The 19,586-nt window shown below is 38.2% G+C and overlaps 4 protein-coding genes and 1 pseudogene across 5 annotated transcripts; 3 read left to right on the forward strand and 2 right to left on the reverse strand.

Annotated features, from left to right (window-relative positions):
* Positions 1-1,233: 1,233 nt before the first annotated feature.
* On the reverse strand, positions 1,234-3,845 carry LOC149013268 (phospholipase D alpha 1 pseudogene; annotated as a pseudogene).
* Positions 3,846-5,701: 1,856 nt separating this feature from the next.
* Positions 5,702-6,839, forward strand: LOC149013269 (putative glutathione S-transferase). The gene is made up of 2 exons (XM_089159294.1): positions 5,702-6,072; positions 6,307-6,839. The coding sequence occupies exons 1-2, from the start codon at positions 5,755-5,757 to the stop codon at positions 6,664-6,666; spliced, it is 678 nt and encodes a 225-aa protein (XP_089015420.1). The 5' UTR covers positions 5,702-5,754; the 3' UTR covers positions 6,667-6,839.
* Positions 6,840-9,950: 3,111 nt separating this feature from the next.
* On the forward strand, positions 9,951-11,095 carry LOC149013270 (putative glutathione S-transferase). The gene is made up of 2 exons (XM_089158499.1): positions 9,951-10,394; positions 10,623-11,095. The coding sequence occupies exons 1-2, from the start codon at positions 10,077-10,079 to the stop codon at positions 10,980-10,982; spliced, it is 678 nt and encodes a 225-aa protein (XP_089014625.1). The 5' UTR covers positions 9,951-10,076; the 3' UTR covers positions 10,983-11,095.
* A 7-nt stretch (positions 11,096-11,102) lies between these two features.
* Positions 11,103-12,154, reverse strand: LOC149013271 (TLDc domain protein). The gene is made up of 2 exons (XM_089158497.1): positions 11,921-12,154; positions 11,103-11,838 (listed from the first exon to the last, which is right to left on the reverse strand). Exons 1-2 carry the CDS (start codon positions 12,084-12,086, stop codon positions 11,318-11,320), a joined length of 687 nt encoding a protein of 228 aa, XP_089014623.1. The 5' UTR covers positions 12,087-12,154; the 3' UTR covers positions 11,103-11,317.
* Positions 12,155-12,707: 553 nt separating this feature from the next.
* On the forward strand, positions 12,708-16,570 carry LOC149013272 (aluminum-activated malate transporter 14-like). Of its 2 annotated transcripts, none has more exons than XM_089158495.1 (7): positions 12,708-13,249; positions 13,647-13,934; positions 14,028-14,168; positions 14,285-14,557; positions 14,651-14,772; positions 14,989-15,132; positions 15,748-16,570. In XM_089158495.1, exons 1-7 carry the CDS (start codon positions 13,063-13,065, stop codon positions 16,375-16,377), a joined length of 1,785 nt encoding a protein of 594 aa, XP_089014621.1. In that variant the 5' UTR covers positions 12,708-13,062; the 3' UTR covers positions 16,378-16,570. The 2 variants fall into 2 exon arrangements, with proteins under 2 accessions (XP_089014621.1, XP_089014622.1); XM_089158496.1 differs by lacking the exon at positions 12,708-13,249 and adding an exon at positions 13,261-13,354.
* Positions 16,571-19,586: the final 3,016 nt, after the last annotated feature.

Genomic DNA, 19,586 nt, shown 5'->3' on the forward strand with positions numbered 1-19,586 from the left:
TAAGGTTTGAAGTAAGGGGGTGTTAGTGGAAGAGGTGTAGCTCTTGAGAGAACTTGTTAAGGATAGGTGAGATGTTTCGTGGGTGGCATGATTCAAAGAATATTACATGGGAGCGACTTGATGAAAGGTTTTGTTAAATGAGGAAAATGTATTTTGTTTTGGAGGAAGGGTTTGTTGGTCCAATGAAAGACTTGCTATAATTGATTTGAGGTTGTATTTTTATATAGTAGTATAGTATGATATGATTTTTAAATGTGTTTTTCATAATAGAATATTGAGCTGATTTTTGGGGTCAGATATAATACAGTGATAGAATTTTATTATTATTATTATTATTATTATTATTATTATTATTATTATTATTATTATTATTATTATTATTATTATTATTATTGTTTTTTTTTATTATTTTGTGAATAATATTTATAGGAGAGAAATAAGTGAGGTAGGCGAAGATACACAAAGTTTGAGTTAAGGAGATGTTAGTTGAAGATATGTACCTCTTGAGAGAACTTGTTTCATTGGTGGCATAGTTTAATGAATATTACATATGAGTGGCTTTGAAAGAATTTATTCAATGAAGAAAACGTATGTTGTTTTGTTGGAAGGGTAGTTTGGTCCATTGAAAGATTTGCCATAACTAATTTTGAGGTTTTACTTTTATATAATATATATATGTATATATATAGTTTGATGTAACTTGCTTATGTCAGTGCTTAATGTGATTTTTTAACAATGGAGGGTTTTTCGATATATTTTCATCCTATAAAGGGTCTAATTGATAAAATGGATGACTTAGGGGGTGGCATCAATTAACCTTGCCCAGTAAATACTGGTAAAATATCCTCTGCTGTGTACATCTCTTTGCTATTATGCTAAGCTGAAACAACTGAAAAATTAAAAGAGTTTTGAGAATTTTTTTTTTAGTTCAAAATTAAATATTTAATCACAACTTTCTATTTGGCATATAAGTGCATTGCTATGCACAGTAGATGATTTTTTTCCCACAAATACACTTCTCCTTAATAACTAATACTAGTTTCTTGGGTAGTGTTCTTTGTTGGTAGTTTTACCTTCTGTGAACGGGGGAGAGATTAAACTGACAGTAATTCAAATGTCGTCTGCTTCAATTAGCTTACCATGTTAATTGTGGCTGGTTGACTTTCCTTTTGAGCACTCCCATCAGTAACTATTTCTTATTCACATTCAGAAAGAAAATTTGATGGTTGGAGAATCCAGATGTTCGTACTACCAATTAGCCTGTAACTAAGTCATGGTTTAGGAACAATTTGGAAATTACAAACACTGCTGTACAAATGAATTCAACATGTAAGAATCTTTACACTTGCAAGGATTACTACTGTACAGAAAAACAAGTCAGCATCACTTTAATTATTTTGAGTATTTGCTATTATGTAGTGACAATTGAGGGAACTATTGCAGATTTGGTTCCAAGAATCCGGGCCTTGGTGTCAGGAAAACAGTCGAACCCTGGAAGTGTAGTGATTCCTCCACTGGAAGTAATTTGAATTGGGTACCTTAGCAAGTGGCCTGGCAAGTCATAGTCTAGATCATCAGACTCTCTCGAGTAAAGATCCCAGTGCTTGTCTGCAATATGGTTCACCTGATGCACACATTCAAGACTCTCTGGATGGAGAAACTCATTGTGAAGCTTGCCAAGATGTTCATACCACAATGCCATCCGGAAGCCATGGATGTGACCTCTTGCAGGTTGCTTGGTTGCTAGGTGATATGGTTGATAAGCTCCCATGGCGATCTCTGAGTCCCTACCACCATCCATTGATCTCTGGTTGAGGTTGGCAGATCCAACTATTATGTATTCATCATCAACTATCATCATCTTTGCATGAACATAAATCATGAAGCGGCGTGACTTCTGTGCTCTGCTATAGTTTGTACCATCTTCTGGTTGCTGAGGAGGTATGTATTCACCTTTCTTCTTCATCTCTCTATTGCCTAGGCAAAAGAAAGTTAAGTACTCCCTTGGGTCTGCCTCAAGCCCCTTAGCATGGAGGGCTTGAATGATATCAGTGTACATCATCTCCATTGTCCTCCTCTGCCAATCCAGCATTGGTTGGACACTCTTGTCACTCTCTGGGTGACCTTCTGGCCACATAGGAATCACAATATAAGCCACAAACCTCTCACCTGCTTCAATCTTGCTCACAATTTTTAGAGAGATTTCCTTTGGAAGGAGTTGCAAGGCACAATCTTGAACCTTGATGTCATGATCTGGTCTCCAACAGAATGAGCTTCCCATGAAATATTGATTTTCCATGTAGATGAAATGCTTTGCTCTTCTAATGGCATTTATATAGGCATCCTGAATACTTCGGTCAATGGTGTTGTCTTTTCCACTGACTAGTCCAGCTCTGGCAGCATCCTCTGGTACTGCAGGAAAGCCAAATGCAGCACCTCCGTCGATGGATCGAAATAACTGAACATTCCATGTTTCACGGTCTTTTGGGTGCATAACTGGAGATGGGGGTATAATGATGTCAAGGTCTTGGAGCTGAACAAGAAAATTTCTCCCCCCTTGCTTCCACCATCTCTGCTGAAAGTTATACAGAACATCCCATGCTATGGGTCCTTCTAGCCTGCAGTGAAGATCATGCCAAGGTTCTCTTGGACCACCTTTGTAGATTGAAGCGCCATCTAAGCTGGGCTGATGGAAGTCATCATGGTGAGTTGTGCTCAATGTCCTAAAAAGAGAATGCTGTGGTGTATCATATCTTCCATCACAAAGATCAATACCACCAATAAAACTCACAATTCTCCTCTGTTTTGATGCTCTGTTGTTGGGCATCTCACAATCCACAATCAGAATCTTTTGGTGATGAGTAAACATTGTGAATGTCTCAGCAGCCTGAACCAAGCTATCCCCCACATCAGGTACACGGGGACATAAAACACAGTGAACATCACTGTCTCGGAAGTATGCTGCAGTTTCTCTATCATGGGTTTGCATAATAGAGGAAATGTCATGCCAAACAAGCATAAGAACCCGGACACCTTCGCTGGCCTTCCTCTTGAGCAGTTCCCCAAGTGTAATGTCTCCTCCAGGCTTTGGCCGGTTCAAATCCCTTACTAATGTAATCTTAGTGTTTACAGACCAACCAGCGATATAAATCAAATGTTTTGCATTTGTTATTGCATCAAAGATATCTTCCCAGCATCTGTGTGGTTCATAATACTTGCCTCCAGAAAGAGGGATTTTGGGAATGAAGTTGTCTGGAATATGTGCATCTTGGTAAAGAGTAACTCTGCATCCTTGTCTCTGTGAGAAGAATGTGAAAGGGACACCAGGGAAACTTGGGCTTTTAATTCCTCTAGACCAATTGAGTTCTTTGGTAACAGGAAAATATTGTAGCTTTACATGGATCTTTGATGAATGTTTACGAATGGGTTGATGATGTTCATATGTGAAGTCAAGCCATCTATCTATTTCTTCCCCACCAATGATGTCAATAACAGGTAAATATGCTCTTCCAAGTAGTGTTGCCCCAATGGGATTATCATCTTTAACAGTGAAAATAATATGGGAAGCCATATGAGCACAGTATATGTGAAAGGATTCATACCATCGAGGATTGGAATGCTCGCGGTTCAGCATTCTCGTCCTACCAACTCTAGCACTTCCTAGATCAACTGTTGCATATAATCTGCTAGTCCCTTTGCCAAATCCAATGTCATCTTCTATCTTCTCCACAAGCCTGATAATGAAATTTGGGCCACCTTCCAAGTACAGCTTATCCACCTCAAAGATGGTGACATGAAGTGTTCCATGGATCAAAATATGAGCCATGTCAATATAAATACTCTTACTGCAAGGGATATCTCTTTGTTTTGCAAATGGATTGACAGGGAAGACAACTGCAAGGGATTTCTCTTCAAAGATATATGTTTATTGAACAAGGTTCTCCGGTGGAGATAAATGATAAAACCAGTATGTTTGAAAAATAAATGGAGTACCTGGTTTTGTTTCCAATGGAGATGAAATTTCTGAGATGGAAGGAAGAAAGTTGACTGAGACCATATGAATATTATTGAGAATATCTTTATGATTCCTTAAGAAAAATTCTGGAGTGTTAAAAGGAACATCACTTGTAATATTGAAATACAGGTAATCCATGTTCTTCACGGTCATGTAAACATCATTTATTAATGTCATTAAAGACTTGGTCTTTCATTAGTGAAATGGAAAGCACTACAAGAAAGATTTACTCTTTTTTAAATTGCCCACGCAATGATTATAAAGGTTCTCCAGGCTATCATTTGTTTAAGCTTTCTGGAAGTGAAACATGATGAAAAATTCAAATATTCTAGCACAGGGGTATATCCCAGTTGGGGGGAAGACAGAGATATAACAGAGGCATGTTGGATCTGAAAGCATTGAAGATGTCCTTGAAAGCAAGTTATGTTTTTGTTGTTACTGATATTACACTGCAAGAAACCTTCATCAGCAGTTCCATTCCAATAAGCAATCCTTTGCTTCTGGTTAAGATTCTCTCCTTTGTTCATAGTTTCAGGTCAAAGAATACATCTTCTGGTGAATCTCTGGACCCACAAGTATGACAAAGCAAAGCTAGGTGATCTTACTTTCTCTGGTTCAAACTCCAAATCAATAATTATAAATATTCAAGTCAGACACAGCAAAACTCTTGCTTATTTTAAAAGAAAAAACATTGGAGACGTTCTTCCCACGTTTATATAAGGCACGTGTGGTAACGGGTCAAAGAATAATTTTTTATGCTCTATCATTCTCAGAACACAATTTTAAATGATCTAAAAGAACTTGAAAAAGGGGTCGTTCTAGCATTCATAGGAGATGTATGGGTCCAATTTTTGTGCTTAAAAAGGGTTTTTACAAAATAACTTTGATTTGTTTTATCGCCTTCGAATCATAAGGTAAGTTGCAAAACTAAAAATGAAAAAGAACACTCAATGCAAATTTCATTCAGGCACGACTTCAAGACTTCAGCCTTCTTCCTATCTTCAAAACAGAAAGTCTCCTTCTCAAATATTCTTAGCACAGATTTTATCAAACGACCATAATTGTGCTCAGACCACTTTTTTTGATGAGAATGCTATAAAATAATTCTGGAAAAGGATGTCATTCTTAAGAAAGACCATTAACCAAATGCATACTTTAGTTAGTGATTTTAATTTAATGTTATCGGGGAACTTTAGTTAGTTTATGTGGGCTTGGTTTTTCTCCTTGGTCCAGACTTTAGGCCCATTACATTTTCTGGTTAAATGGCTAGTGGGCTCCATTAAGGTTAATATCTTTTAATTTTTAGAGAAAATTGTACTGGCACTCAAAATGGAGGCCTTATGGAGTTATAGGCATCCATTTTGAGGAGTCAATGCAATTTAGTCTAATTTTTATCAAACTGCATAGAAACCCCAAGGTTGTAAGCTATTACATTTACATACCCTTATATTTTTTCTATTACATTTACACCCCTACTAGTACTAAAAAGTTTCTTCCACCTACGGCTGTGATTGTGATTGTATATGATTTTCTAAGGTTTGTGATGACTGATGATTTGTACGCTGTTTTCTCATTGCAGTCATCATCCATGACAAGAGGAATCAATAAAAAAAAATTATCTTTGGTTGCCAATCTAGGAAAGTAGTGAAAGAAAATTTCTATAATTAGGGCCGGCTGGTTGTCTGAAACTCAGTCAAAAGCTCTCATAACAACAACTCTCAGTGAACAACGCAAGAGCCATGGGGAGCTCTGATGATTTGAAGCTCTTGGGAGCATGGTACAGCCCTTTTGTTCGCAGGGTTGAATGGGCTCTTAAACTGAAGGGAGTGGAGTATCAACACCTTGAACAAAATCTGCAAAACAAGAGCGAATTGCTTCTCCAACATAACCCTGTCAATAAGAGGGTTCCTGTGCTTATTCATGGTGAGAAATCCATAGCTGAATCACTTATTATCCTCCAGTACATCGATGAAACATGGAAACAAAATCCATTACTGCCCAAAGATCCTTATGAAAGAGCCATGGCACTTTTCTGGGCTAAATTTGTGGAAGAGAGGGTAAATTTCTATCATTCATGACCTTTTAATTTGTTTTTCTTAACTGGTACACTATTATATGGTACATGGACAAGGTGCAAGGAGTACTACTGGGTTGGCATGTTTATACCACCAAGCTTGAAATACTTGCTCTGCTCTGGCCTAAATGGTAGCTGAGCAGAGCCTTTTACTGTAATTAGATGGGTCACCCATTGATATTCTCTCTAATAACATTTCTTTCTGTTGATCATGTAGTTCACAGAATCCGCAAAGAAAGCTTTAATGACATCAGGAGAACAGCAGCAAGAGGCAGCCAAGAAGGCAACAGAGGCCCTAGGAATCCTTGACACAGAGCTCAAGAACAAGAAGTTCTTTAAGGGAGAAAGTATTGGATTTCTGGATATTGTTCTAGGCTTGATTGCTATTCTTTTTGATGTGATAGAGGAAGTTGCATCCATCAAAATATACGATTCTCACAGATTCATATTCCTTAATGAGTGGAAGGACAGCTTCTTAGAACAACCCATCATCAAAGAAAACACACCATCGAAGGAAGACTTGTTAGTCTACTTCCACCGTATTCGCCAATTGTGTCTGGCATCTGCTACCAACTAACTAGGGGAAATTGAGGATTCTTTCTCTGTCTCTAGATTTGTCAATCTGTTCTAGCTTCTGTTAGTAGTATTTGATGTATGAACAACTGAAGTTACTTTAATTTGGATTTCGCCATAAAGAATGGTATTAGGGAATTATGACCACGTGTCCTTTATGTATTCCTATAAATACCCTTGTATATCTTGTATTGTAAGTTAATGAAATACAGAGTGTTTTGTATTCTCATATCATATCAGGCCACTGACTTCTCTAGTACGAGTGTTTTTTTTTGTTACTTTGTTTTCTTCTTTACTTTCTTGTGTTCATGCTCCACTAGAAGATGAAGATTCTCTCCAAAAATAAAACAACCGAATCCTAGAATAAAAAGATTTTAAGTATTAATTTAATTTTAACAACAACGTAAAAAACAACATTTATGTTGGTCTTGCGGTAGATTCTCGAGTTGTGGAAGGTTTTAGAGAATTTTCAGAATCTAGGGTGAGTTAAATAAATTGAAGAAAGGAGCGATCTCTAAGTGAGTTTTTGATTTGCTTCTAAATCGTGTGCGATCAACTTGTAGTGATTGGTAAACATGTGCCTAATCAACGAAAGGTTTTCATTCTTCTTACGAATCTTGGTTTTGCATATGATTAGTTTGCTACAACAATGTTGAAACCCCCTGTCCCATCCTATTTTGAGTTAATTCCTTTACTTCACAGTCACGATCTGCGTAGTCGTGGTAATGTTCTTGATTCTCTGAATCTCATCTTGCTTTCCATGGTGCTCGTTCTGTTGGTAGAGGTATGCATGGAGGTCGTAGTGGTCGATTTCAATGAGGAGGTCGGAGTTATTTTTCTTCTCAAAATCGTGGATTTGTTCCCTTTGTTAAAGCTTTTGGTTATGTTGAATCGAGTTCTTTTAGTAACTCTACATCGATAAAGAAAATAAATCTTTTGGTGCTTCTTCTTCCAAGTCGCCTATTCGTTGCCAGGTTTGCAAGAAATATGGACATGAGCCCTGAAATGTATCATTCATATCAATCTGAGGATGTACCAAAGGCATAGATGCTATTCAAATCAATTCTACTCAAGAGTCTCAGTGGTTTCCTGATTCCGGAGCTACTAATCACATCACTAATGCTCAATTAATCTCTTAACTATGACTCCATTTGGCTTCTGTCTGTGGGATACGCTAGCAAAAAGCCATTGATAGCTTTCCCCCTTGAATTTATCGTGTAACAGTTGGAAAAAAGGAATATGGCTGGAAACAACTCAAGAGATCGTGGTTCTAAGTCTCAAGAAAATCCCTGTGCCAAGAAAAAAGGGGCTAACTGCAAAGGAGGAATTTCAAAAGATATGTAGGCCCTTGTGGAACATGAGCATCAGCAAAATACTGCTGAGTTACCTACAAATCTCCTTGCATAGGGAGTTACTCCCACTTCTACACCAGATCATGTACAACTGATGGATCTACAACAAAAAATGTTAGAAGTGATGGGTTCCTTCCAGTCAATGATGAACCATTGGAGCCAACTCCTACCTTCTTCTGTTCTTGTTACTATTTTTCCTAGAACCACACATCCTTCCCCTATCAATCATAATGATAGGGCCTAGGGAGACAAAGCAAATATGTTTCACGCTCAATAGGCAAAACGCAAAGGCAAAGGAAAGACCAAGATTGTGGATGAAGGTGGAAACAGATATGTCTTTGACAGATTATGGACCCATGCACACAGTCACTCTTTTCTTGGAGTTGGGACAAAGCTACCTCAAACTTCGAAACCTCGACGAGTGTTGGAGCGTGTGGCTAAGTCCAAAGGTTCGTTACTTGATGACAGAGTCTCAAAGTCTTATGCATCTGTTCGTGATGAGAGTCTATACTGACAAGTCTAGGACATGAATGAGCGTCTATATCAACAAGACAAAAAAGTCCATGATGAAGTTCAACTAGTACTGAGTTAAGATCCTTTTGTACTTGAGATAATGGCAGCACCTTTACCAGTAGGTTTTCGTACCCCCACTTTTACAGCTTATAATGGGACCATGGATCCCATGGCGCACATCAGTCATTTCACATCCATCATGACTATGTGTGGGGGAGGGGACCCCATCAAGTGTAGATGCTTCATAGCTTCATTAATTGGACGAGCTACAACATGGGACCTACACATAATATATTGCATTAAGGGGACCCAACATTAGTTTATGGTCCACTAAGAGGACTCACATGTAAAAATCTCTTTAATTTTTATCAAACTACATAAGGGTGTCAAAATCTAACCTGAACGGTTAAGACTGGACCGAAGCTTAATGGGTTGTGTTTGGGCTAAACAACCTTAGCTTGCACTAGTTCGAGCTGGGCCGAGCCAGCTTGTGTGTGGCTCACTAGCCCGAACCGTTTGGCTCGAAACCAGCCCGAACCGACTCGTTAAACCCGTTATAAATAAATAAAATAAATTTAATTTAAATGCAAAAGACAAGAAAACCCCCCAAGTATCCATTTGTTTTCCTTAATTGTTTTGCTTTGGAATATGCAAACATCAAGCTTGTCAAAGCCTTCGCCATTTGGAAGATGGGCTTAGTAAATATTTAGCAAGTATATTATCATTTGAAAATCTTTTAATGATTTATTTTGATCCACTTTTACAAGTGTCAAGAAGGGGAAGAGAATAAGCAGAGACAGCCCATTAAAATTAATCAAGATGCCAACTTTCTTTTGTATATTAGTTCTATAATTTTTACTTCTTTGTTAAAAAAATGTTTTTGATTTTGAACACCCAACACAAGAGACTTGGAGAGAACTTAATGCTTATATGTGTTCACATGGTCTTAATAAATTACACACATCAACAAAGTACTCAAAACATACATACAGCTAGTAAACCCGAACTCAAACCGTTAGTAAATCCTAATTCTAAACCGTTAGTCCAAACTATTAGTCAGCCTGAACCCAAACCGCATTGGCCTGAAACCATTATTTTCTTAATGAATCGTGTTTGGGCCGAGTGTTTTTCAGCCCGAAACCGTTAGGCCAAGCCCGAAACCGGCCCAACTCAAACCGTTGACACCCCTAAAATTGCATATAAACCCCAAGGTTGTAAGCTACTACATTTACATACCCTTACATTTTTTGTGTTACATTTACACCCCTACCACTAAAAAGTTTCTTCCACCTACGGCTCTGATTGTGATTGTTAACTGATTTGATTGTATATGATTTTCTAAGGTTTGTGATGACAGATCTCTTGATCCGGTTCTCAACAGCATTTGTTTGTTGTTTTCTCATTGCAGTCAACCATGACAAGGGGAATCAATAAAAAAATATATTGGGTTGCCGATCTAGGAAAGTAGTGCAAGAGAGAAGATCTATAATTAGGGCCGGCTGGTTGTCTGAAACTTAGTCAAAAGCTCTCAGTGAACAACACAAGAGCCATGGGGAGTTCTGATGATTTGAAGATCTTGGGAGCATGGTACAGCCCTTTTGTTCGCAGGGTTGAATGGGCTCTTAAACTGAAGGGAGTGGAGTATGAACACCTTGAACAAGATCTTCAAAACAAGAGCGAATTGCTTCTCCAACATAACCCTGTTTATAAGAGGGTTCCTGTGCTTATTCATGGTGAGAAATCCATAGCTGAATCACTTATTATCCTCCAGTACATTGATGAAACATGGAAACAAAATCCATTACTGCCCAAAGATCCTTATGAAAGAGCCATGGCACTTTTCTGGGCTAAATTTGTGGAAGAGAGGGTAAATTTCTATCATTTGTGACCTTTTGATTTGTTTTTCTTAACTGGTACACTGTTATGGTACATGGACAGGGTGCAAGGACTACTGGGTTGGCATGTTTATACCACCAAGCTTGAAATACTTGCTCTCCTCTGGCCTAAATGGTGGCTGAGCAGAGCCTTAATACTGTAATTAGATGGGTCACCTATTGATACTCTCTGTTAACATTTCTTTCTGTTGATCATGTAGTTCACAGAATCCGCAAGGAAAGCTTTATTGACATCAGGAGAAAAGCAGCAAGAGGCAGCAAAGAAGGCAACAGAGGCCCTAGGAATCCTTGACACAGAGCTCAAGAACAAGAAGTTCTTTAAGGGAGAGAGTATTGGATTTCTGGATATTGTTCTGGGCTGGATTACTATTCTTCTTGATGTGGTAGAGGAGGTTGCATCCATCAAAATATACGATTCTCACAGATTCATATTCCTCAATGAGTGGAAGGACAGCTTCTTAGAACAACCCATCATCAAAGAAAACAAACCATCGAAGGAAGACTTGTTAGTCTATTACCACCGTATTCGCCAATTTTATCTGGCATCTGCTACCAACTAACTAGGGGAAATTGAGGATTCTCTCTGTGTCTCTAGATTTGTCAATCTGTTCTAGCTTCTGTTAGTAGTATTCGATGTATGAACAACTGAAGTTACTTTAATTTGAATTTCGCCATTAAGAATGGGTCGAGGAGATTAATGCTTAAAATTTACATTTTGGTCCATTGTAATCAATCAAGTGATCATAAGTTCAATTTAAGATATAAGTCTCTTAAGTGGGTAAGGCAACATTCCTTTGCAGCTCCCACAAGAATGAAAGAAAAGCTAAAAGTAATTCAGATATCAAATATTTGCATGAAAAAGGAAAGGAATGTTTGTGTTTATGTTCTAACTCAGTTAGTATAAGCTAGCAATTTTAGGGTTACAAAAGACTTCTACTTCCTTTAGGGTAGCCCTAGAGTCATCCCCAAACAAGGACTCTTTTCCATCTTTCCTTTTGGCATATGACAACCCTAACCTTGACTTGGCCTGCCTAAGGTCACCAATACCTGAGTTTGTATCTGGCCCTGCAAACCCACCCATGACAGGGGCAAGTGGTGGTCCTATAAGCAGACCATCTGCCCCAAATTGAGGTCCTCCCCTGGCATAGTCAAAGAGTGCAGCACCACTTCCTCCTACTTTGGGTAGGACAATAGGCTCAATCTCTTCATGGTTGTTCCAATAAAAGAGGAATGCATCAAATGTATCATAGTAATCATCAGTGCTCCGGTAACCTTCTGGGTTGAATGCACCAAACTTGAAATCCTTGTTTGTATAGCCAATTACTACACAAGGTCCCTTGAAATCACAACAGTTGTGGAATGAAGTTGCACTGAATCCATCAATGGAAGCTCTATAACAACACTTGAGTTCTCTACCTACCCATATCATCATACAGGTCTTATCAACAGTAGGGTAACATTTATTTTTAACTGCAAATACAAAGGAAAGAGAGAGTACCTTGCAGGAAAGTTCTGTCAAGCAGAACAGGTGAGAAGGAGAGATCAATGTTATGGTACTTGGATTGTGGTTTCTCTTCACTTCTCTTGCTAGTTCTGTTCCAATCGAAGAAGCAAGATGGGCTCCTCTTCCAAGTTGGGAAGATGGAGTTTGACAAACAAGCCATCCAGTTATGTCTATGGAGATAACTCTCTCCCTAACTCACTCTCTACCTCATCCACCCAAACTCAATTCTTTATCTTCCACAGGATGCCTTGTGTCACTCTCTCATTGGGTTGCATGATTGCATCAGAAACTCTCAACCAGAAAAAGAAGGTAATACTTGAGAGAAGTCGGTGCTACCTCCAGCTTGGAATTGACACAGCAGGCCACGTGAAATATGGTTATTAATTTTCCGATTCGTTTTTTTTTTTTTAACATATAAAAAAAGAACTTAAAAAAATTTGTACCAGGGAATTTTTTTCAAAAATTGGGTGACAAAAAATTGATATTGTCCTTTGCTGTTAAATATATTTTTTTTAAATTCTAAAAAACCCACGTCGTGGATGAGAAAATTCCCCCTCACTCATCTTCACCACTTTCAGAAACAAATGCGTTCTACTTCTACTCCATGGTTTTATTGGCTACGTGGAAGAAAGCTGCCGCTAGACATTCAGTATGCTTACTATTGTGGGGGAGGTTTCAATTGTAACCCAACATTTTTTCAGTTTCTCCATTGTCAATGTAAATATGACTGTGGCTATTGGTTTTCCTTAGAAATTTGTCCTATTTGATCGAATCGGATCTAACGTTATATCTTCTTTTATTTCTTTAATAAGTTGGCATCCATTGCCCACAACCTGTTCGACGTTATGTTAATTTTCTTGTTTCTTTAATGCGCAGAAAAATGCCACCAACGGATGCTTCCCACCAGGTCCCAGAAGCTCTGGTACTCTGGGTTTTGATTTTTGAAACCCACCCGAGAAGGAAAAAAAAAAATGCCGACAAGCAGGTTACCTTCACTGATAATTCATCCGTGAGTATTACTTGGCTGATTCCAAGTATGTTGATCATATGCTTTGCATGAAATCAGTAGAGTTGGGCTGCAGAGATTCAAGACTCGATTCGGTGTGAATACGGAATTTTTTCACCGACCTTTATGAATGGTATGGTCCTTACTCGTTTTTTTTTTTTTGGGTAATAAATGGTCCTTACTCGTTGGGTTACAATATTTCAGAGATCTTTTAGGTAGAAGGTTACTTCAGAGCTCTCCAGCTGGCCTCTTTAATGGATTTCCTCACTTCGAAAGGGACAAAAATGTTGCCTCTGAAAGCCAACTGGGCAAATTAGGTACTATTTCCCTTAATTTGGGTAGTGGCTTTGGTGCCATGTGGATAGAGATGAAGCTTCGCTGTTCTTGATGCAAAATTAAATTGAATTGCAGAAGCTGCCAGGGTAAAGTTTGTTTACCAATATTCAAACTTCCACCTACCTCAACTACAACCCAGCGGTCCCAGCGAATTTTGTTTATTATCTTTTTAATATAGTTTACTCCATTTCGTTATCTCTCATCTATTCGTCTGGGTCTTTGCTGTTTCTCCGAAGAATCACCTGGTTTTGTTGTAGAGTTGTACTAGTGGCGTTTCCTTGATATTCCCACAAAGTTGATCGATCATCATACATTACTGCTTTAATTATTGTTTTCGCCAATCAACAACTGGTTTGAACTGTATAAGCTTTCTGGCAGTGATATATATGGCCGAAAATGGGGTTTCCGGTGAAGGTATTGTACCTGCAAAACAAACACGCATGGAGGTTCTGATTGAGAAGATGAAAAGATTTGCAAGAAAGGTGTGGAGAACCACATCGAAGGTTGGTCGAGAAAACCCAAGAAGGATTGTTCATTCCTTCAAAGTAGGGTTGTCATTGACATTGGTAAGCTTGTTGTATCTCTTGGAGCCATTTTTTGAAGGAATAGGACAGAATGCTATCTGGGCTGTCATGACTGTAGTTGTTGTTTTCGAGTTCACTGCAGGTAAGAGTTTCAAACAGTAGATCTCATCTGTATTTAATTTGTTTACTTAAGTCTTTTTGAACATATCCATGATTGCGAAACTGGTTTATCTAGGGGCAACACTGTGCAAAGGAGTCAATAGAGGAGTTGGTACACTTGCAGCAGGCTTGTTCGCCTTTCTAATTGACTATGTAGCAGAGAAGACTACCTTCATAGGCCGAGCAATTTTCATTGGAACTGGAGTACTACTGATAGGTAATCTTCTTTCTGTGTAATGTACTAATGTGGCTGCTTCCTCTTGAAAATCTAGTGTTTTGGCACGCAAAAATTCTAGAGTCTTATGCTTGTTTTCTTCAATTTCTTTTGGACAGGTGCTGCAAGCACATACACAAGATTTTTTCCTAAAATAAAGAAGAACTATGATTATGGGGTTATGATTTTTCTCTTGACATTTAATCTGATAATTGTATCTAGTTACCGTATTGATGATATATTTAAAGTTGCATACGAGCGATTATACACAATTATTATTGGCAGTGTTATCTGCCTTTTCATGAGCCTACTGGTTTTCCCAAATTGGTCTGGGGAAGATCTCCATAATTCAACTGCCAATAAGCTTGAAGGTTTAGCAACATCAATTGAAGGTATGTAAAATGTTAGAAAAATTTCTAAATAGATGTTTGATTAACTTCTGAGTTGCTGATTTGAGAAAAAGAACTGACAAAGTAATCCTGCAGCTTGTGTGAATCACTACTTCCAAGAACCAGAGGATTATTGTATTGAGCATAATTTATTGGAAGACCCCATTTACAAGGATTACAAGGCAGTTTTGGACTCCAAATCCAGTGATGAGACCTTGGTAAACTTCATTTTTCTCTGTTGTCTATATTTAAGTCCATAGTGCCTGATAACTGTGATTTATGTAACTTTCATCACTTCTAGGGGAAAATTACTCATGACATGTTACTGATGATTACTACTAGCTATGAATTTTTAACAGTTTACCACACAAAAAAAAAGGATAGAATTTTTAACAGGATATCCAATAGCGACTAACAAGTTCAAATTGAACCAGGCATTGTATGCAAGTTGGGAACCACGGTATTCAAGATACTGTCACAGATGTCCATGGCAACAATATGTAAAACTGGGGGTTGTCCTTCGCCATTTTGCATATGCAGCTATGGGTCTACATGGATGTTTGCATTCTGAAATCCAGGTAACTTGAATAACATCGCTTTTCTATTTCAATCACTAGTTTACTGTCAAGTTCTAGTATCTTGTAGCATGACAATCTCTAATTGTCATCTTACTCAATTTTGGCCTATGGAGGAGTCTTCTTGACCTAGACAAAATGATTGGCATCCTTCATTGATATCATGTAGCATGATGCCTCCTGATCATTCTACCCCAAAAAAAAAAAGGGAAAAAAATTTCCTGCCTTCTGATCTTAAAATTGATATTGATGGTGGGAAAACATGTTGAGCTACAACCTTGCCTGGATTTATTAAAAGGAATGGATGTTTGTAATTCAGGCTAAAGATCAAGTTAGGATAGATTGAGCTTTCTAGAAGACTTTGTAGAGGAAACATCAACTTTCTGTTTGGGGTGGTTAAGTTAATTAGTTAACTCTCTAAGCGAGAGGTTCTCTGTGATTACTCATTCTAGTTTTTAATGATATATTAGAAGTTCATAACTCAAAAACTTACTGCATGGATTCTTCTATTTTGAGATCAAATAGAACTCATGCCATCAAGCCCTTGTAGTGTGATTGTATAGATCTTCATAAGGTGTTCTACTTTTAATCCTTCATTGTTTTTTTGCCCACACTCAGACTCCACACTTTGTTCGAGCTATCTTTAAAGATCCATGTATCCAAGTGGCAGGAAAACTATCAGAGATACTGATGGAACTTGCTGTCAGCATTAGAGACCGCCGACGCTGCTTTACAGGGGAACTCTCTGTTCAACTCAATGAAGCACTGCGAGTTCTCAATACTGCAACCAAATCACAGCCTCTATTATATGTTGGCTCCAAAGAAAATGAAGCAACCAAGATGATTGATCTTGTTGCTGCAACTACAGATCAAAAGTACAGCATGGACTTGGGGACAGGTTCACCCTCTTTGAAGACAGATAACTTGGCACCAAGGTTGGTTGAACGGAGAAGTAAAAAATTCGGAGACCAGTTCAAGGAGTCTCAGTGTAGAAAATTAAGACCGACATCGAGTAAGCTTGCTATCACCAGTCTGGAATTCTCTGAAACACTCCCTTTTGCTGCCTTTGCTTCACTGCTATTGGAGACAGTTGCAAGGATTGATCTTGTTATTAATGAGGTTGACAGATTGGGAGAGTTGGCATGCTTCAAAGAGTATGAATCTGAAGATGAAATCAAGATAATTTCTGAGAGAACACCAAGAAAGAACACTGAAGAGCCACAACATCTTGCTGGGGGATATGATTGATAAAGGTTGGTCTGGCACAGAGTAGAGATAGTGATGGCACATCACCCATGTTTCAAAATTTTGGTCTGAAACATGTCTCATAAATTCCGTTGTAGAAGAACTCTTCTTATTGAAATATTTTGAAGTTGAGAATTCATAGGAAACAAAAATCACACAACTTGATTAATTTCTTGACCTGGCAAGTTTGCATCACTCTTATCTCCTTCTTGGAATGATTCAAATGGTCGATTTGGGATGAGGTAAATCTGTTGGAGAACCCACATCGATCCATCTGATTATTGGGGGCTAGTTTTGGCTAGAAAAGATTTACTTGAAAATTGGTTTAAAACATTTTTTAAAGTTAACAACATATAACTAAGGCTCTTTTTGGTATCAATTCTCATCTCTTTTATGCGAAGTTAACATACATAAGTAAAAACTAAGTAACTCAACAAGAAAAAGGGTTGGGGGAATTTTTCGAAAATAAAGTGAAAAAGTTTGGGTGTAAAAAAAAAGAGAACAAGGGAAGAAGGAAAAGATGGTTGTTATAAGAATGGTATTGACTTTTTACCTCATCTTCCTTATAAAACTTAGTACTTCCAAATGAAATATGAAATCTCATTATAATCCATAATGGACAAAAAGTCATTATGGGCCTATTATTTTAAATAAAAATAAATTAAGAATAGATGCCAAACAATTTAAAATAATGAAAATTTCTCATAATTGACAATGATAATTGATACCAAAAAGAGCCTAACTAACACGATATATAGGCTTTCATTAATCAGCAGATCTAGTTTGGAATCCAAATAGCTGGCCACGTGAAATATGGTTTTTCATTTTCAGATCCTTGATGACCTAAGTATATTGAATTTTCATTTTGTTTTCCCGGTCCAAGTGTTAGGACAATCAAGCACTTTAATTTTTCCTTAATTTTGAAATTTTCTAATGAAAGTGTCAAATCGGTGATCTCTTCGTCAACATATATTAGTCATATTTAATAATTTATTGATTACGATGGCTAATGCAAAGGAAAAGACGTTGAACACGAAGTCCTATAAGAAATAAAGGAAAATGGCATGTTATAAAGTACGTGAAAGATGTGAAGCAAAAAGCAAAGAAAGTTCTTTTAGGCAATTGAAGAAAATCAAAATTTGCATTTACAGTTTACAACCGTCTGATTTTCTTTTGCTTATGTGGCCTAATCGTAGCGTTGGTAGCAGCAGGCAGTTGTCGCCGCAAGTAAAAATCCCCCTGCGATGGTGGGCGAACTGAAATCCACCACCAAAACGAACTTTCACTATATTGCTGGAATATCGCCAACGATTTTCCGGCCATTCGGTGAAATACAGGCAATTCTTCTTTAAAACAGGTTTCCGTCGTTCTTCTTCCTCTCGAGTACCGAATCCTCAGCTTTCAACCACCAACTTTCTCCAACACTACTACCACTTCTAGATTTAAGCCCTTTTTTCTTTTTCTTCTTCTTCTTCTTAACAAGTTTTTCGCAAAACTCCTCACACCACCACTCTCGCGACCTTCGGTTCTTATCCTTCTTTGCAATCTTCTCTTCGTCCAACGAACTCCACCACTTCAAATGCCTTTGTTTCTTCCGTCGTGATTTCCTACTGAGCTTCACCAATTCCGTCGGTTCATCACCAGAGGCTAAAGACGCTGACTCGAAACCACCATCGCCCATATGACTTCAGCCTTCATCCCTACAAGTCTACAACCACCATGAAAAAGACAAAGCAATGTGATTGTTCACACCACACGCAACCCAAAAGTAACTTTCATTCTTCAACTTTGTTGTTTTTTTCTTTCAAAATCTTCTATGCATTTAATGCAATTTTGTTGTATTCATGTCACCAAAACACCAATCTAAAAGTAACTTTCATTCTTCGATTTAATTAATGAATAAAAAAAGTGGGAATTTAGGTAATGGAGCCCCAGAGGTTCTGCAGTTGGTTTTTTTATCGGCAAAATTTCGGCGAATTTGTCTCGGCAAAATTTCGATAAATTTTGCTCCTTGAATCCCCTTCCCTCTTGGAGCAAGGATAAACACAAACAAGCAAGGGAAGAACCAATCGAGATAGGTTCCTGCAGCTGCACGTGCTGCCCACCGCTAGGACTGCACCAAGTGGCAAAGTTTTCTCCCTGCCGTTGAAATAAACATGTGAAGATTTATTAGTGAAAGAAACCAGACTGAACCCGAGTTAAGACCAAACAAACCAGACCAAACCAATGAAACCCATCTACTTCTTCTTCTCCATCGATTGGAGTCGATACTCCAGGCATGCAGTTGCAACTGCATTTTGTAAAGTGATGCATCAAATTTATTATATTTTTTTTACGCCCTGAAACATGTCGTGTTTTTTTGATCATTCTGAAACTGGATGCTCTTCGATGAATTTCCTACCAACTAGGGTTTCCAGTGAGTTATCGTCTTGGTCGTATCAGTTGCAGCGTTCGCTTCGGTTTAAAAAAGGCAATAGGTTATCATTCCTCGTATGAAGCTTCCTTTCCTCTCAGGCAGGCACGCTGACGGAATAAGCAAACCCTAAGCGTAATTAGAAGCGTCTTCTTGAACGGTGCTTTCATATCAGTACAGCCAAGGAGCAATAATAAAACAAGGAAAAACACTTTCGAGTTTACTGATTTAGAAGCGATCTTTCATGACTTCCTCTAGTTGATCTGTTTCTGTGACTTTGCAACCCAGTGTCTTGTATAATGGAAAAAATCACAGAAGGGATTGCTGCTCGGTCATTGGTGATTCACTGCACCACATCTTTACAATCAATCTCAATGGTGTTTCTGTACAAACCCTTGAACTTCAAATATAAGAAAATTTTCAAAACCAGGAATGCCGGGGAATAAACAGTGTTTTCTTCAGGGACGGGATGTTAACACCTTGGAAATTATATCCAGCCCGCATGGGTTCCCTTCCCTGCATTCTTTTTTGATAAGATCAATCTGGAAACTTTTTCTTCCGAATTGATGGGCTCCGTGCCTTCGCATTTGGCCGCCTAACTTTTCAGTGAGTTGGGGTTTTCTGTTGCTTTTCAGACTTTCATACATGAAACCAGCTGAGCAGATTAAACTACTATGTCCTTTAATGTGGGGTTGGTGCGTTTGGTACCATGGCAAAAGCTTCGGTGCTCTCAATTAAATATAAACTCAAGAACTTGCCTGGGGAAGGTTTGTTTACGAATCATTGGACTTCCCACCAA

This window comes from Hakea prostrata, chromosome 6 (genome assembly GCF_041222555.1).
Source record: "Hakea prostrata isolate BN-2017 chromosome 6, UWA_Hpros_2, whole genome shotgun sequence".
NCBI classification, from domain to species: Eukaryota; Viridiplantae; Streptophyta; class Magnoliopsida; order Proteales; family Proteaceae; genus Hakea; species Hakea prostrata.

Excerpts from the sequence above, each read along its gene's own strand:
- LOC149013271 (XM_089158497.1), bottom strand. The coding sequence starts at position 12,086 with ATGGCTTGTTTGTCAAACTCCATCTTCCCAACTTGGAAGAGGAGCCCA. Across the intron at positions 11,839-11,920 it reads TGACAGAACTTTCCTGCAAG|GTAGAGAACTCAAGTGTTGT; the intron begins GTACTCTCTCTT and ends TGATATGGGTAG.
- LOC149013269 (XM_089159294.1), top strand. The coding sequence starts at position 5,755 with ATGGGGAGCTCTGATGATTTGAAGCTCTTGGGAGCATGGTACAGCCCT. Across the intron at positions 6,073-6,306 it reads CTAAATTTGTGGAAGAGAGG|TTCACAGAATCCGCAAAGAA; the intron begins GTAAATTTCTAT and ends TTGATCATGTAG.
- LOC149013270 (XM_089158499.1), top strand. The coding sequence starts at position 10,077 with ATGGGGAGTTCTGATGATTTGAAGATCTTGGGAGCATGGTACAGCCCT. Across the intron at positions 10,395-10,622 it reads CTAAATTTGTGGAAGAGAGG|TTCACAGAATCCGCAAGGAA; the intron begins GTAAATTTCTAT and ends TTGATCATGTAG.
- LOC149013272 (XM_089158495.1), top strand. The coding sequence starts at position 13,063 with ATGGTATGGTCCTTACTCGTTTTTTTTTTTTTGGGTAATAAATGGTCC. Across the intron at positions 13,935-14,027 it reads TGTTTTCGAGTTCACTGCAG|GGGCAACACTGTGCAAAGGA; the intron begins GTAAGAGTTTCA and ends TGGTTTATCTAG. Across the intron at positions 15,133-15,747 it reads GTTTGCATTCTGAAATCCAG|ACTCCACACTTTGTTCGAGC; the intron begins GTAACTTGAATA and ends GCCCACACTCAG.